The sequence below is a fragment of the Xiphias gladius genome, chromosome 1 (assembly GCF_016859285.1).
Source record: "Xiphias gladius isolate SHS-SW01 ecotype Sanya breed wild chromosome 1, ASM1685928v1, whole genome shotgun sequence".
Taxonomy (NCBI): domain Eukaryota; kingdom Metazoa; phylum Chordata; class Actinopteri; order Istiophoriformes; family Xiphiidae; genus Xiphias; species Xiphias gladius.
The window spans coordinates 26,977,552-26,996,108 of record NC_053400.1 but is presented as its reverse complement, the minus strand read 5'-3'; the positions used below and the strand labels follow the sequence as shown (position 1 = coordinate 26,996,108).

Genomic DNA, 18,557 nt, shown 5'->3' with positions numbered 1-18,557 from the left:
TTGAAAAAAGCTCAAGTTTGGAATCATTAGCAAACCTCAGCATGTACATAATTTACTGGGGAGAATGTAAAATATAAAATATTTTTTTTATTTTAAAAATATTATTTAAAAAAATTAATAATACTTAATTTAGAAAAAAAAGCACAGACACTGTAGTTTAATCACTGAAGACATTACTGTGTTTTCCTGCAAGAGGAATCACCACAGCCAAAATCAGTTTAGAGAAATCTTCTTTTAAAAGTCTGGATATTTTTAGATGGAGATAGATAAAAAAATAACAACAGTTAGCCTAAAATACAAATAAATAAAAATAACTCACCTGTGGATAGGGGAACATGCCTAGTGCCAACTGCGTAAAAGAAACAAGTAAGAAGTGTTACAGAATATTCTCAGATTCTTTTTGAGACATTTCAAAGAATATAAAAATACTGGGGAAGGCTGCGGCAGTACTGGGCATATGGCAAAATCTGTAAAAACCTGTGCAAACTAATGTAATCCAATCAAACAGCCATAATGCTTATATTTGTACAACTTCTAATGGACAATTTTAGTAACTTTATATTTTAGGTTTAATATTTATCTAACTGATACTGTGTGTGTGTGTGTGTGTGTGTGTGTGTGTGTGTGTGTGTGTGTTTGGGGGGGGGCACTGTAAACCCCAGATAATATAACGAAGTCCCTGATAACAACACGAGAAACAATGGCGTTAAAAGGAACGTCAGAGTTGAGTCAACAGTTCTCTGACAAATTATATGCTTCACAAAAGGTACAAATTCTTGTATGACAGCTGGATTGGTCTCCATTACACTACACAGGTGCTCCTGATAAAGTAAAATATATGTACACATATGTACAGAGCACTGCATTGTACACATGTGTACAATATATGTACACATGCATAGATGTAAAAACTGTTTCTCCATTGCCAGTGCCTTACTGGCACGGAATTCACGTGTAGACACAGAAGGAAAATGCTGCTAAAGTCACTGATGCGTGCAGAACTTGAGACTTTCAGTCTCTGAGGTAAGCTCAGAGCCCACCTGCTAATATCAGTACCTCATCAAACGGCATCAGCGATTAGTTAATAACCCCCCCACGATTACCACCCGCAGAGAACAAAATACAGGGATAAACAGGATCAGGACAGGATTGTGGGATGGTTGTATGTAATGTGTGTATGCGGGGGGCTGACATTCGACAATGCAATTGGGGTGGACATTTTTCATATTGGTCAAGGGCAGCTTATTGGCAACATTACGTTATTAAAATGTCAAAGCGCTCACGGTCTTTCCTTGAACACAAATAGACCAACTAGTAGGCTAAAGATCAATCCACATTAAGTGGGACTTCAAGACATTTAATTTAGCTTAATGCACACATTCACAGCTAGAAATAAAGAGGAAAAGGGGCCAGGGCATCCACTGCTATAAAACTCTATCTTTATCACACAGAGATCATGTCAATAATTTTCTATGTGAACTCATCCATTATTGTTATAATTGTAATGATATAACATTATTGACAAACAAAGGCGAGGCAGAAGCCCACATCATCTGTTATATCACAGAGGGAGAGTTGTTGACAGAAACAGATGGAGAATCAATAGTGTCGGTGGGAGGACAGGAGACCATGGAAGTGTAATACTGAATTGAAAATGTTATTTGAAAATGCAGGGTGTCAGTCAAGCACTCGATCAACACAATGGGGAGAGATGAACAGAGATTCTGAAGCGCACACACACGGACAAACAAACACATGGGTATCAGACGGTTCAAATCCAGCAGATAGTATTGTATGTCTTTAGACTGGCTGTTACTCTTTGTGTACAAATACCAGGTACAGCATGAAGCCATTTATACATTGTCGTACCTCCATGAAAGAGATTCCCACACTCCAGACATCTGCGTGAATACCATACTGTTCTCCTGATATCCTTTCAGGCTGTGGAGCAAAAACAAACATCAAAAAACTGCCAGGACAAAGTTACAGGCTCTGATTCCTGTGATAACTCATTTCTTCTCTAGTGCAACTTTAAAATTATTTGTCATGAGACTGAAATTAAGGGGTCACTCACCGCCATGTATGCATTTGTTCCCACATACGTTTTGGCAATAGAATTCACCAACTGCAAATGAAATTAATTAACAGTGGATGAGTAAATAATTATGCGGCATATCACTATAACTTCAAACTATTCCGCTAACTGTATCAGGGAACCTCAACCCCGATAAGTAACTTTTAAGACTCGTTTCTCCATTGCCCTATGTTAGAGAGCTGGGAGCTAGACATAACTTTCATTACCTAAATCTATTGATATGTCAGTTTAATATTTCGGCTGAACAGGAGTAAGACAAGGAGATTTTTACTGAGTCTGTGTGTGTGTGTGTGTTTGCATGTGTGTGTGTGTTTGGATACAATGACACATGCCATCAATGACAGGACAGTGATAATAAGTGCCTGTTCCCTTATGGCTATTTTTTTTTAAAATCTTTATTTCTTCTGAGCGTGCCCTACAGAGTGTGAGAGAGGGAGGGAGAATGTGTGTGTGTGTGAAAGAGAGATAAACACAAAAACAGTTAAAAAGACAGAGGACAAGTCAATGCTGCTAATGTTACACATACAGGGTGTAAAATTCACCTTGGAGCTTTCACTGAAGTGGAGGTTAAAAATGAATAACAATTTTCCACAGAAGGGATGGTGTGTGTGTGTGTGTGTGTGTGTGTGTGTGTGTGTGTGTGTGTGTGTGTGTGTGTGTGTTGAAAAGGGAGACAGAGTCCTCAGGGTTGATGTTTTGGGGAACGCTGAAGGTCTGTCCCTGATGATTACATTACAAAGACACACTACCACACTGCCACACACATACACACACACACACACACACACACACACCACACACCGACTAGGCTATTGTCTGCAACCTACGCTTTCCCCACATCTACTGAATACATATCAGTGAGGCTTTGCCGTTGTGTGTGTGGGTCATAATTATAACAAGTGATTTTTTGGAGGCTGCAGAACAATGGAGACGGGGGGAGTTAATGTGAGAGGAAGACCCTTGGGATAGCAGTGATGGTTTGAGTTGAAAATGAATGCAGTGATTGACAGATTGACCATATGCACACAGATCTGAGCATGCGCACGCACGCGCATGCACACACACGCACACACGCGGGCGCGCACACACACACAGCACAGGACTGTAGAGATGCATCTATAGACAATTGTTCTTCTTCTTCTCTCTTCCATCCATTCTCTCTCTCTCTCTCTCTCTCTCTCTCTCTCTCTCACCTGTGTGCTGACACCAAAGTCACAGAGCTTGACATGTCCTCGGGTGTTCACCAGCATATTGGAAGGCTTGACATCTGCGGAGACAAACCACTTGATAGAACTGCAACATCAGCACTCTACTGCCTGTCTTTATCAACTCTGCTCTTTTTTTTTTTTTTTTTAATAACGCCGGACATACGCAAGACCTTACTCACCTCTGTGAAGTATCTTCAGGCTCCACAGATATGTCAGACCTTTGACTACCTAGAAACAATAAGCCACAGAAAAAATATATTACAGTAATTTTCGACAACATTTAAATAACCATGACCTTAATCTAAAATTTCACTCTAGTCTATGCTGTCATTTGCGCTGTCCTGAAATAGCTACTTTGACAGCTGATTCTGACATTGCAGAGTTTTATCTGGTTGATAACCAGTGTCCACAATTGTCTCCTAATGAAGGCTTTTCTTAATCACCTTTCAGCTGCTTTTGGTTCATTCTGTGAGAACTTTTACATTCATATGACATAGGGTGTTGGAATTAGGCTTGTCTCATTTCTGAGGAAAAAAAAAAATAATAATAATTTGACCACTGCATACTGAGCAGAAAAACGACAATGCGGGAACATTACAATGGGACTGGGTACACCTTCCAACATGGCTGTCTTGCACATGTCACTGAGGTGGTCAGTAAGGTCCTAAGGGGCAAGGGTGAATGCTGAAAGCATCATGACTCACATGCGTGTCTAATGTTGTACTGATGTTGCCTTCCGATTGGTAATCAGGAGTGGTACTGCCTATTTCAGACATGAGGGACAGTGGGTGAGTACAGACTGATTAGCCTTCTTGTGAAATTCTGTATCCTGGAAAGGAGACTCTGGCCAATTTCTAAACTTCACATTTAGGAGGGAACAGCATGGATTTCATCCTGGGTGTGGTACAGTTGCCCATTTTTTTTTTTTTTTTTCTTTTTAACTTGCAGATAATGGATGTATCATAGAAACTGGCTACTCTGGTCTACGTGTGCTTTTTAGATCTGGAAAAAGGATTAACAACTGTGTTGGCCGAAGACCTCCGTAGACTTCTGTAGTACTATCAGAGAACGAGCTAGGGAGTGAGAGTTGTTGTGGCATTCTGTACAATAAAGGTCAGTTACGTAAAGTATGCGCACTGGATTCCAGCAACAGATCAACTTGTCTCTACTTCCGTTCGAGTGTCCCTTTTGGGGACAACAGGGTTGCATCTCTGCCATTTATGCATGTTGTTGTCCTCAGACTGCGAGCACTGATTTTACCTGAGTTTGATGCCCTCCAATTTTGAATGCAAATTCACTCTACAAAGAGTTTCCCTACTTGAGACATGTACTTCTACTCACTACACCCAGGCGACAGGGAGAACCTGCTCCAAGTATCAGAATTCAGCTACCTTTTAAGGTTTAATAACAGGAAAAAGGATCCTAAAATTGACTACAGTTTAGGCACGTCAGCTGCACTAGTGCACACTCTATCAGATTGTGTTGGCAAAGGGAGAGCTGAGTTTTGGGCAGTCATTGATATAATAAGGCTGCACACACAAGCAAACAAGAAAATGTGTCTTCACAGGACGATTTGTCTCTCTACAGGATCAAGAGAGGAGCTACAGTATTGGACCTCAGTATTGGGAAGTTGCTCCTTTGCATTGAAAGAAATTCAATGAGTTTGTTGGGATGAGGATACCTCCTTGCTGCCTCGCCTCGGATGTTTTAAATGCACAACTGACTGGGAGTACACACCCGGGTCAAAGACACACTGCAAGAGCAATATTTTTTTTGGTAAAGTTGGTACGAGAGGAGAGAAACTTGTTTCTCACCTTTGCGCAGCCCTAGCAAGTGCAATGTTGGTCACATTCCTGTAACTCCACCCGTCTGGATGGATATATCTTTCTTAAAGTATTACTCATTTCCAAATTTGTAATACTGCTTTGCAGTGGTTTTTTTTTCTTTTTAACTTGCAGATAATGGATGTATCATAGAAACTGGCTACTCTGGTCTACGTGTGCTTTTTAGATCTGGAAAAAGGATTAACAACTGTGTTGGCCGACGACCTCCGTAGACTTCTGTAGTACTATCAGAGAACGAGCTAGGGAGTGAGAGTTGTTGTGGCATTCTGTACAATAAAGGTCAGTTACGTAAAGTATGCGCACTGGATTCCAGCAACAGATCAACTTGTCTCTACTTCCGTTCGAGTGTCCCTTTTGGGGACAACAGGGTTGCATCTCTGCCATTTATGCATGTTGTTGTCCTCAGACTGCGAGCACTGATTTTACCTGAGTTTGTTGCCCTCCAATTTTGAATGCAAATTCACTCTACAAAGAGTTTCCCTACTTGAGACATGTACTTCTACTCACTACACCCAGGCGACAGGGAGAACCTGCTCCAAGTATCAGAATTCAGCTACCTTTTAAGGTTTAATAACAGGAAAAAGGATCCTAAAATTGACTACAGTTTAGGCACGTCAGCTGCACTAGTGCACACTCTATCAGATTGTGTTGGCAAAGGGAGAGCTGAGTTTTGGGCAGTCATTGATATAATAAGGCTGCACACACAAGCAAACAAGAAAATGTGTCTTCACAGGACGATTTGTCTCTCTACAGGATCAAGAGAGGAGCTACAGTATTGGACCTCAGTATTGGGAAGTTGCTCCTTTGCATTGAAAGAAATTCAATGAGTTTGTTGGGATGAGGATACCTCCTTGCTGCCTCGCCTCGGATGTTTTAAATGCACAACTGACTGGGAGTACACACCCGGGTCAAAGACACACTGCAAGAGCAATATTTTTTTTGGTAAAGTTGGTACGAGAGGAGAGAAACTTGTTTCTCACCTTTGCGCAGCCCTAGCAAGTGCAATGTTGGTCACATTCCTGTAACTCCACCCGTCTGGATGGATATATCTTTCTTAAAGTATTACTCATTTCCAAATTTGTAATACTGCTTTGCAGTGGTTTTTTCTTTTAATGGGATGTGAGAGCTGATTCTAGCCTCTAGTCTCCTTCCAACCATCCCTGATGTATAACAGCCTCTGAGATAAAATTAAGAAAGCACAAAAGCTCTCTGAAGTCTTGCTGCTTCAAAAGGTGCGAGTGCAACAACTGGAGTGTGCAGCTTCACTCACACCCTCTTGGGTGCTTATCCTTCTGTGATAATTAACAACTGTGACAGTGGAAAGGAGGGGAAGCTGTGAATTAAAATCAACACTGACTAAATAGCTTTCATTGTTTGATTACGGACAAAGTTAAAGGGGGGGAGACAGAAAAGAGGAGGTGGAGACAGGAGAAGGCTAATGAGTGTGGAAAACAGACATGCATTTATCAACTTCAAGGCCATTTCTATGAAATTGCTAGTTTTAACTGAGAGCAGAAAAGGAGGGAGAAAGGAAGAGAGGGAAGGATAAGGGGAACGCAGTGACTTTGTCCGTCTCTTCACCCAATAGAGGCTAATTGAAAATTTCACACCTGTGGTTTGCTTTTCTTTTATTTTGTTAATTAAATGAGTGCGTTTTTTCCTCAGACCTGCTCTGTATCTGATAAACACACAACAGGTCATAGTGAAAACTGTCAGGTACGCATTGACAACCAAACTCTAATAAATTACATATATAAATATTTCTAAAAACTCCAAAGGACACCCCTTGATTCAAAGGCTTTTCACTTGGTAATCAAACTATTAATAGGGAGATTTAGTATTTCATGAAAACTTACTGCCACTGCGATTCTCCCGAGCACATGCTCTGGAATTCTTTTGTACACATCCAGAGAACCACCTGCAAAAGTCACATTATTCATTAAGACAGTGATATATTATGACACATTTTTGCACAATTTCTGAACTAATCTCTTAATGGCCTATTTGGCACAACACAAAGCCAAATTCATGTTGGCCATGCAGGTTGTAACACTCCACACGTATCTAAACAACATACAAAAAACTGTTGCTTGTAATTTGATCTGGATCCAGCTCTACAGTAAGTCAACCAGCATTTCCCACAATGCTTTGTAGCACAAACAGGAACTCTTGCCGAGAAAGAACTGTCTATCCACTTATAATGGAAGTTAAAGACAACCACTCATTAGAGTAGTAGAACTCCTAATCCTAGGGGGAAAAAAATTGACAAAATGTGTACTGTATGACTGTCTATACCTCAATACATAAAAATTTTTACAGAAATAATAAAAGAAGGCATCAACGAAGACTGAGCTTTTCAACAATGATTGTTTCAATGCAGAGGACAGATTCCAGATATGTTTCAAAGCATATTTAAAAATTAAACTGAGTCGACACAATAATATACAATATATTAACGGTTTTTATAATTCCATTTGCTGACACTTTAACCGTATTTGTTTTACATTTATTTGTCATATCAGTAAAAGTAGAAACAAGATAACAAATTCAATTACTCTTTTCCTTATGCAGACCAACTGCAATTTCTTTTTTGCAGTAACCATGTACAACTGGAAATGACTGATCACAGAAAAGTTTCATAAAGTAGGAGGGTGTTCAAAGGTTGGACAGACTTCGCTGACAAGCTGGCAAATGTGTGAAACAGGGGAATCACTGCATTAAGACACAGTTGGACAAACACCAACACTTAAAAACATAAACGGTCCCCCATCTCACACCAATCTAGGCCCATACATACAAACGCACCTACAAATGCACTTAAGTCAAGATTTATCACGCCCTTGTAGCTTTTAGCACACAGGCATGCTAAGCAGCTCACAGAGATAAGACGTTCTTTTGATCTGCAGAAGTGTAAATGGACACACAGTAGAGAGACGGAGGACAGTTCCCCAAAGTCTCTTCTACACAGCTCTGGCTAGCAAAGAAAAGACATATCATCTACTGGCTTAAGCTACAGAGAAACTCACCATCCATAAATTCTGTGCATATGGATATCCTGTTCTCAACAAAAAAGGCACTGAAGAAAGTGATGATGTAGGGTGAATCACACTGCAATCAAAGGAAGAGGAAATGTGATCATTAAAGAGCATGCCAAAATATTTATCTGATACAAAAGAATTTGTTTGTATATTATCCTCATTGTGAACTTGGGTGAAATACAACAGCAGCACTAAATTGTACAAAAGTTTCTCATGATCACGCATGCTTAAGTGATTTTAGTAAGTGCTCGAAAAAAAAAAATCACTCAACAGCATCAATTTTAAGTCTATCAACCGTCTTTGTTTGGAAAGAAACATTTTTATTAATGATTCAATTCCACATGCACTGCATGGGAAGAGGGGATGGTGATGTTACCTCTGTTTCTGAATATAAGCAACTTCTTTCTTCATGTTCAATGTTTATAACACATTCAGTTTAAGTGAGTCACCAAGCTCACAGTGCTTGGGCTTGTATGTCTTGGGAGCAACAGAAAACAACCTCCTCTTACATATGACAAGCAATTCACAGACTGTAATCAGTAAACTCACATGCCTTGTCTATGTGTCGCTGATTCCTGGCTTACATTGTAAGCACTTCATTAGCCAGACTCATGGTTAATTAACAATGTAAAAGTGGCAGGACAGCAACATTGAGTGGAGAAAAGACAGATTGTTTTGGTAAAGCAGAACCGACGGCATCAGTCAAAACTACAACGGAATATTAGAGCCACACTGAAAAAAAAAAAACCCTAGATTTCGAGAATAAGGTCATAATTTTATGAGAAAAAACTCACAATATTATGAGAGAAAAATTTGTAATTTTAGGCTATATGTTATCTCAGAAGTGAAATATCAGAAGAGCAGCCTGAAGTCTGCGTTAAAATTAGGAACATGGAGCATCCTATTAAGTTATACTTTAGTATAGGTTTCACAGATAATGAAATACTTAATCTTTTTGCACATTAGCACCGCATTATCGTAAGTATCAGGACTTTGAAAAGATTGCGCCAGAAACTGTCTATTCCGAACAAAGAACCTTTTGACTGATGCATGTGGTATGCCACGCTGCCTGAGACAAACGGCAGTTGCCACAACGAGGGTCAGGCTGCCATTGACTATCCTCTCACCCGTTTTGTTGGCTGCTGGTAATATATTTTCACAAAAATTACTTTTCCCCCCCTCAAAATTCTGTTTTTATTATATTAATATTACAACCATATTCTCCTAATATTAGGACCATATTCTCGAAGTCTCATAATTTTTTCTTCCTCAATGTGGCCCTAACACTCCATCATACAAAACAAACCTTGTAGAGAATTTCTAGTTCTGACATGATCTGCTTCTGTAATTCCACCGTGATATCCAGTGGGATGACCTGTAATCAAACACGGGGGGGGGGGGACACAATCTTTAATAAACACAACACTAACAAGGTCTGTTGATGTTTTAATGGGTTGAGTTGTCACAATCGTATCATCAGCATGGAAGAAGTTCTCACCTTGACAGCTAAAACTCGCTTGCCGTGAACATGGTACGCTCTAGAGGGACAAAACAGAATATAATATGGAACAAAGCCATAGAATGCAGTTCAACTAAAATGGTGAGTAAGTTAAATAGTAACCTGGTTTTTTTTTTAGCTTTCTTCCAAGCTCTGATCATAACATACAGTATTGTGCAAAAGTTTTAGAAAAAGAAGAATAAGGTGCAAGAGATGGTCTGTCCCCCACAGAGCCATGAACTCAACATCAAGGAGTCAGTTTGGGATCACACGAAGAGACAGAAAACACAGTGACAGTGGGAAGTTCTACAGGAACAACCTACCCGCCAAGTACCTTGAAAAACTGTTTGCACGTGTACTAAAAAGAACTAGTGCTATTTTAAAGGCAAAGGGTGGTAACACCAAATATGGATTTAATTCAGGTTTTTCTGTTTACAGCACTTTGTATGAAGTTATTTGCATTATTTTTGAAAGAATCCTCACTTTCCTTTTGACGCCCGAAACATTTGCATAGTACTGTACATTTTCCACATCTAAGTACGGTCCCACCACACTTTCAACGAAACTGCCCTGCACTCTGCCCTGAAAAAAGATGTCATGTCGCTGTTGTTGTGGTTAATAAATTAATTCTGATGAATTCTGGTAGTGTGATAACGTGCTGAAGACGGTGATACAACACACATTAAAAAAAAAAAAAAAAACGTCTCCATTTCCAAACAAAGTCCACCAGTGTTGTTATCGGCTGACCATGCACATTTGCTCAGTCAAAGTTGAACAAAAGTAACACTGAACTGTAAATCCATCGGAGCCGGCCGAACATCGTCAATTCATATGCCCCATGGTATTCAAGAGAGGCGAATTGGAGACAGAGCCTTTATTCTTAGGACGGAAGTGTAATGCAACCGTACTTTCAGAATAAAACTAAAATGGAAATAGAGGAACCACAGTATAACTTGACAAGAACTGGAATGCAGGAACGGTTTAAAAAGTTCAAATGATAGATAATGAAAGGACATAAGTGACAAGGCTATAAAAACTCCACAGGTCTGTGAGTTTCTGAGCAACAGTAGAGTCTAAATTAGCATGAGGTCAGAGGTTTCTACCCAAAACCAGATCCAATCAGCCCTGTCACTAGTTGTTCCAGGCAGAGTTTTGAATTGCAAGTAAAGCTGTAGCCACAGACCGTCGCTGTAATTATTTAATTATCCAACTCCTTAATGCCAAACGTCGGCTTTAGTTACAGCCCTTGAAGGTTAGTTTACGGCACCAGTGACAATACCTCAGGACCTTTCAACACACAATCCTCAAGGACGAATACTGTCCAACAGCTGTCAGGTAATGGGGATAAGGTGGGGTAAGTGTACGTCACACAGGATTGTTAGCTTGCAAGCAGGCTTAGTAAATGTGATACCTGGCTACTCACCTGTCAGTGGGTCTTGCAGAGAAAATGTGTATGGTGCAACGTGTGATTAATGTGTCTTAGATTAGGAGTATCACATTACTTTTTGGCCAGGCACCTCTAAACTGACCCAGGCCTTAATTAGTGACACCTATTAGTGCCATGTCAGGTACTGTGTTTACCCACAGTTATAACAAACACTGGTCTCTGACTATAGCTATTTTTACACATCTGTAGCTGTAGTTTACACATATTTGCTAACAGCCTCATGACTGCTAAAGTCAATAAGTAACTGCAGACATTTTGGAGATTGATTGAAATTACTTCAAGCTGTCCAGAGAATAGACAGTAATCACACATATTCAACTATTCATTCAGGTTATTGCTTGTGGTAAGGCCTCAATAAATAACTATTTTCAGCATTTCTTTTAAATAAACCTTACGTGTTGTAGGTTCACAAATGTCGAAATAGATGTTTCTATAATGTGTCCAACCTCAAGTTGTTTCAAGACACATATAAGCTAAGCATACTCATAAGCCTACTGTTTGTCTAAGATAGATATACAAAAGCTAAGAAATCCCAAAGTCAAAACAAATGTGTTTTAAGGGCAGGTATGTTTTAGAGCTGGAGATACAGTGTGACTACTGCTTGGTCAAAGTTTATTCTCAGACCGCCCTTGACCACCTCAGGGAAGAGCATCAGTTCCCTGTGCAGACCCTTAAGAAAATCTCAAAATGAAAAAGACAGACTAGATAATTAATTTGATGTACTTACTTTACCACAGTTTTTGTTTCTATTCTGATGGCTCGGTCTTCCTTTAAGCTACAATCAATATCAGTTAAGCATGACTGCTGCCTCTTAATTAAGATGAAGATGTTAATTGAGGCAGGATCGCAGGAGTATACTTGTTAAAGACTGACTGGGAAGTTTGTGCGTGAGCCAGCTCGAAAAGAGATTAAGCCAAGTCTTCACCACTATAAACAACTTGTAGTCCTCAATGAGAAGTCTAGACATGCTGAAAAATATACCCAGCTGGTGGCTGAATGAACTTAACAGCTACTTAAACACATTAGAAGTGCAGCTTTGTGAGACATAGCTTTTACGTGAGATACAATGTGTACAAGTTGAGTGTTTGTGATTGTTCAGTTTTTGTGTATGTACCTTCATGCAAAGTCTCACATCTGTTTATTTTTTTTCTTTCTCTGATTTCGACAATTAATTTAGGCCAGAATTATATCAAGGTAAACAGACATTAAAGCCATGGACAAACAGTACTTTTTCACAGGGTTGTTTCTTAAATATGTTTTACCTAAGAATGAAAAGCAATATTCCCATAATATAATTTTAAACACAACGGGCTCAATATTATTGTTTTAGTTATATACATATATATTTATATATTCAATTATAATCAAATGATGAGCCTACTGTTTGTCTAAGATAGATATACAAAAGTTAAGAAACCCCAAAGTTAAAACAAATGTGTTTTAAGGGCAGGTATGTTTTAGAGCTGGAGATACAGTGTGACTACTGCTTGGTTAAAGCTTATTCTGAGACCGTCCTTGACCAACTCAGGGCAGAGCATCCCTGTATGAGTTACAGTGACAGGACTGTGACAGCTAGAGACATGGGGACAAGGTTACAGAGCCACCCCCCATCACTTCCCCCAGATCTGACCCCAGTAAATGTGCCCCATTGCCTAGATCTTATTTACACTCCAGCTTGCTCTGTAATAAAAGCTCCATCATGCAGTATTCATAGGGCCTCTCTCTATGTCTCTGAAGTTGGAGCCGTGGGTTAGAAAGACTGGCCTCCTGGATCAGGGCTAATGTGGTACGTTTATACTGCCACATGGATGATGGGCTGCCTTTCTCTCTCACGGACTCTTTCACCTGACACGACCATAACGGGTCCCCTTACTGGCAGACAGACAGACAGCAACCTAAACACAGACATTTACAGACGGACATTCATTTAAAGAAAAAAGCTTGCTAAATATCCAGCTCAGTAGAAGCAGCAAAGCTGAAAAGCTCAAATGACAAAGTTGAAAGGTTTGTTTTGTTTATATTCTATTATGCTAAAAAAGTGAACGTCCATATTCCTTGATTCCATTAAATAACTTTGAAATCACTTTTGAAAGCAGGCCTTTTTGAGGCCGAGAAAGACAATACAACAACACAACTGTTGTCGGTTTGCAGTTTGCAGCAACACACCCACTAGTTTTCTCTAACCGAAATCAAACAGCAGATGGTTGTTTATTCATGAGCTGGCGTAGGGGCCAGTATCTATGTAACATTATGTTTACTTTGATGAAGAAGAATACTGCTGTTGATTTGTATACTTTGAGGGTTTTCGATGGCACTTGTTTATCGTCACACCAGTTCTTCACATGCCACATTGCACCACCTCCAGGAAAGTAAAGTAACAGATAGTGTTAAGACCGGCAAATGTACACATAAGCGCTGCCATCTACAGGCGTGGACAGTAAAAACGGCTAAAACTGTATGTCTTGCGACACCTATAGGTATCGGAAATTCTTTTGCATACTTGTCAAACAAGGGATAATTGAATCTTCTTGTTGAACTAAATTTAATCTAAATTTTTGACTCATTGAGCAGCCAAACACACTCATGACGTTCTTTCTACAATGGAAATCCGATATTGTTCAGAAAGTTCGTCCCAACACTGTTGCAGAAGTTCCAACGAATGTGTTGCACTTGCAGGTTGCTTCACTTTCACCTTCTTTCCAGTTCATCCCAAACCAGCTCCACTGGAGTTAAGTCTGGAGACTTTACTGGTTTTCCATCGTGTGAAGCCACCATTTAGTTATTTTCTTCTAACATTTTGGGTCATTATCTTGCTGCAGGATGAACCCCTGACCACCCAGTCTGTCTTCCTCTCCTACTTGTCTTTTTCTCACCATTCTGACAGCAATATGCAGTACTGCTTCTGTAGTAAAGTAATGTCCTACTAATGCATCTGAGGGTGTGGTAACACAGTTTCTTCCAACACTGCCTTTGTACAGAAACAGGGTTTGTAAGTAATCAACTAAAGTTGGGGTTTACTGTAGGAATTGTTTGAATGAAGTATCGCAGCTTAATTTACTTCCACTTCTGCAGGAAAGCTGTAAGTTAACCAATTTCTTAATTCCTGAAAAAGGCCTGTTTTCTCTGAAATCTACATGATTTTTAAATTTTGTGACCTAAACTTTTTTTGTTTACCGTTTACCTTTGTACCATTTAAGGTTATTCACTGGACTTAACAGAGTGCTGCTTAAAATTCTATAAAAATGGAAAAATGGGAGTGCTCAAAATTCTTTGACCAGTAGTGTACTGTCCAAATATTCAACACCAATGACAAAAGGCTTACATTTTTAAATTCTGTTTAATATTTTCAATGTGCATACATATATAATACAACTCATCTCCAAATTAAAACTGATTTACCTATTCCAAATCACTAAGGCAACGTAACTAAGTTGAATTGTTGTCTTTATCTGTTCAGAAAGCACAGTTTATCTACCAAAATAAAAAACAAATGTGAAAACCAATTAAAAGGGTTCACTCAAAATGCATTTGATAGGCACCGTGATGCCAGGTGTAAACTGCGATGTCATTCACCTGGTTCAAGACAAAATCTGCAAATAACTGGATTCAAGATACTAAGTTACAACCAGTTAACCTAAGAGGTTTGGCCCTTCAATATACGGTCTAATCAATGAGATAACAAAACAAAATCAATGGGGAAAATGGGCTGAGAGACTAAAGGAACAGCCATGTGTGTCTAAGTGGACGTCACCACAGTCACAGCCAGGCCAACGTGCGTTTTAATTGCACTGCTGGATCCATGAGTCACAAAAATAGCCTTTGTGTCCTTGTTATTGTATTTATAAGCCACAGTCAGTTAGATTGGTGGACAAGATGGACCTCTGAGAGAGTGTGTAATAAAAAACAAAGGCCGACAGTGATGGATGGCTAGGTCAGCGTGTGGCTATGGAGAGCTGAGGTGTTGGTAACATCCAATTGAGTCTAAATGGCTCTGGGTCATAAATGGGCTAAGAGGTTAAAAGGTGGGGTGCTTTTGGTAGTGCTTTTCAAACGTGATAAGCCTAATATAAGCTGGACCAAAGGGTAGAGGCGGAAGAGGACAGAGAATTGATTTCTAAGCAAGCAAGAAACCTGTCCAGGACTTCAGTGTGTAGGCATACAGTATTTTTTAAAAATGGATCCTTTCCTGCTCAATACAGCAAAATTTTATGGTATAGCTGGCCTACCTAAAATATACTTAATATATGAATTTTCAATGGTTTTTGACAAAAAGTATGCAGCATTTGTAGAAACATAGTGTGCCCACGCAACCCATGATATTGAAGACATGTATGTGTCTAATTCATCATGTATATATTGTAAATATCGGCCTGCTGAAATAAAAATTGTCACTTGCATATTTTATCAGGTGTTGCTATTAAACATTAAGTCTTAAAGGTGACCAGAAGACCACAAAATGTCAAAACATCTGCACTCACTGCTTTCTGTGCAAGCTCACACACTTACGGTGGCTACAGTAACCTTGACTACGTCTTCTGTCTGCATGGCGCGCTCACTGTGTGCTACAGGCATCGAGTGAAGCGACAGTATGTAACACATGGAGAAAGTAGCTATTGTCAGTTCCCTGTGCAGACCCTTAAGAAAATCCCAAAATGAAAATGCTTTTGTAAAGTCAGACCAGATAATTATTTTGATGTACTTACTGTACCACAGTTTTTGTCGTAAAATATGTTAATTTGCTTTTGGCATGAAAATTTAAAGAGCGCGCATAGAGAGGAGGACTATATATAAATTGTAATAAGTTGATTGGAATTTTTATAGTAAAAAAAATCCAGCGAAAATAAATGCAACACTATGCAGAGGTCAGCAAATCACCATTCTTTAACTAGCTGTCTAACAACCTGTCAATAACACATCAAAGGTGACATCAAGGGAAGAGCAGTATTAAATATTTGGAGTTTTTTCTTACTGTGACAAAATAATTAAAATTTAGGAAACAGGGATGCAATTAACAGTTACTGATGAAAAATTCTTAAAGCTGATGTCAAGGGTACCCACACAATTAACACCAATTTTGTCTCCTCCAGCTCTAATGACCAGTTTAGTTATAAAGAGGCAGGGAGGCCTAGAACGCTTGCTTCTACTGTGCCTTTTCTGTTTAATCTAGTAGTACGGGAAGCAAAAGCCCAGTTGTAGGGTGTGGACCTGAGATCAAAAGTCCATGTTAGTTTTGGTCAAAAAAAATAAATAAAAAAAGTAAATGTTATCCTTTTTATTTTTAGTTGACTAAAACTCTGGACACTTTAGCCTCATCTTAGTCACTGAAAACTGTAAACATTTTAATCTAGTTTTAGTCGACTAAAACCCTTGATATTTTAGTCTTTTTTTTAAAGTCATCAGAAGATTTCGGTAGAACTTCAGCAAATTGCTTTCAAATAAAATTAAACCCAATTTCAGACATTTTAGGCTAAAAGAAAATTTTAATTAAAATAAGCCACAAAATGACAGGTTGTATGATTAAGAATGCAACTATGCAGAGTGGGTGTCTGGTCTGAAGTTATTAATTTAAGCAACACATCCATACAAATGTCGATTCTACGCCGAGGTATAAACTGGCCTTCACTGGGCTGTTAGTTTTTACAGCTATGACAATTCAAAATAGAAGGGGTTCCATCCACATGTAGCACAAATTTTAACTGAATTTTGAGAAATTCGACAAAAAATATGAATGACTGCATGTTTTCAGTCACTGCTATTTAAAAAATATTAGGAGTTGGATCATCAAGATAAACATCTGGTGACGCTAATTCTCCAGTTGGACGCCATTAAAACCACTGCAGAAGAAGAGGATGCAACAAGGTGATGCAAATAAAAGCGCTTACTCAACACAGACCTGATGTTATAATCTGCAGCTAATTTTTTTTTTTTTTTGCTAATTTGTCTCTTCAGTGGAGTGGAAGCTTTAGCAAACGTTTAGCTAGGTTTCATGGTTCATGTACGCCATGGTTTATTCGCTAAGTCTGTTTCGATTGCACTTTGTTGCATTATCCTTTTATTGATACGCCCCCAAGCATATAAACATTTTGCGATATATAAGATGTTTTTTGAATTCCCAGGATTTCAAGGTAGGTTTTTTTTTTATTTTCAAATTGAAAATATGCATTAAAAAGGTGGGTGGAAACCCAACTAAGGTCTAATGGGCTATAATGTCGATCAATAGCATGTACTATTTTTTAGTGTGCATACTTACTGTTTTGAATATATTTTGTCACTTTAGTGTGAACACTCTACATACTCAAAACCTGCTTATAATTAGTGTTTAGTATGAATTTGGGACTCAGCATTGCGTTCAAGAAAATGCTCAAAGGTCTACATCTTCAAGCTGTTGAAAAGTAACTCTGGGATCCTCTGCTTGCCGTGATTATTCTGACCTGAAAAAGCCCCTATGAATTGATTAATTTTTTTACTTTAATTAAAACCTACAGAAGATATATATTTGAACTAAAATGGACATGAAATGAAACAATCTACAACACCAAAATAGCATAAACAAACAGGCTGTTTTTTTTCCTTTTCCTTTCAACCATAACATTTTCAGCACCAAAGCATATGGATTTTTTGCTGGGCTAAATTGACTGAGAAAATGTTGGGCTTGCAATATTGGCCTTCCCCAGTGCAGAGTAACCATTTCTAGTGCCAAACTGATCAGCAACCTTATCCTTCTACAACTATGAGAGATTGGCTCTCAATGAAACTATCTCAAAGTCATAAAACAGTAAAAAGGTGGTTTGAAAGAAAGGGATGAAAATAAAAAAGACAGTCTTGTGGATTTGCTGGATAGGAAATTTACAGGGTTTGCCGGGGACTGTGTGAGGCAGACCACTCTGTCAAGTCAAGGTTAGTCTGAGCAGTGATCAATACTTCAATCTCAATAAAACAGCTCAATAGCTAAGAATTGATGGGAAGGAGGAAACACAAGGTGCGGAAAAGAAAGATAAAAGGAGCAACACAAATGCCAACCTTGTCATAATGTTAGCAGGGCAGTAAGACATTTGTCTCACCAGAACGGAGGGACCTCTTCTATCGTGGCAGGTAATGTGCTATACTATAGACCGATTTAAGTCAATTGCTGTCATATCTTACAGCCCCAAATCAATATCATATATGTTTGCAACCTTCAAACCAGAATAAATAAATGAAGGTACAAAAACAAACCGGCCTGGCAGTTGTCACCCCAAACACTGAGAGATAAATGGACAGATGAAGGAGGGTGGGTGGTGAAGAAGGGAGAACTCTTCACAGAACACTGTTGTAGAGTGATGTGTGCAATTTTGTCATAAAAACTAAGCAGGAAAATATGATGTCACACTCATCTGTCTAAAACTGGACACTAACTGAGACATTCATCCTTAATATTTGTATCGTAC

At 39.0% G+C, this 18,557-nt stretch overlaps 1 protein-coding gene across 1 annotated transcript in view; it reads right to left on the bottom strand.

Moving 5' to 3' along the window:
- The window catches only part of map2k5 (mitogen-activated protein kinase kinase 5), a 63,473-nt gene that overhangs the window by 33,540 nt on the left and 11,376 nt on the right, over nucleotides 1-18,557 (bottom strand). The window contains exons 9-17 of the mRNA XM_040135730.1: nucleotides 9,684-9,723; nucleotides 9,492-9,560; nucleotides 8,174-8,255; nucleotides 7,004-7,065; nucleotides 3,483-3,531; nucleotides 3,289-3,362; nucleotides 2,075-2,125; nucleotides 1,870-1,941; nucleotides 320-349 (exon numbers count right to left, since the gene is read on the bottom strand). Coding sequence (XP_039991664.1) covers nucleotides 320-349; nucleotides 1,870-1,941; nucleotides 2,075-2,125; nucleotides 3,289-3,362; nucleotides 3,483-3,531; nucleotides 7,004-7,065; nucleotides 8,174-8,255; nucleotides 9,492-9,560; nucleotides 9,684-9,723 — 529 coding nt within the window. The remainder of the gene's footprint in view (nucleotides 1-319; nucleotides 350-1,869; nucleotides 1,942-2,074; nucleotides 2,126-3,288; nucleotides 3,363-3,482; nucleotides 3,532-7,003; nucleotides 7,066-8,173; nucleotides 8,256-9,491; nucleotides 9,561-9,683; nucleotides 9,724-18,557) is intronic.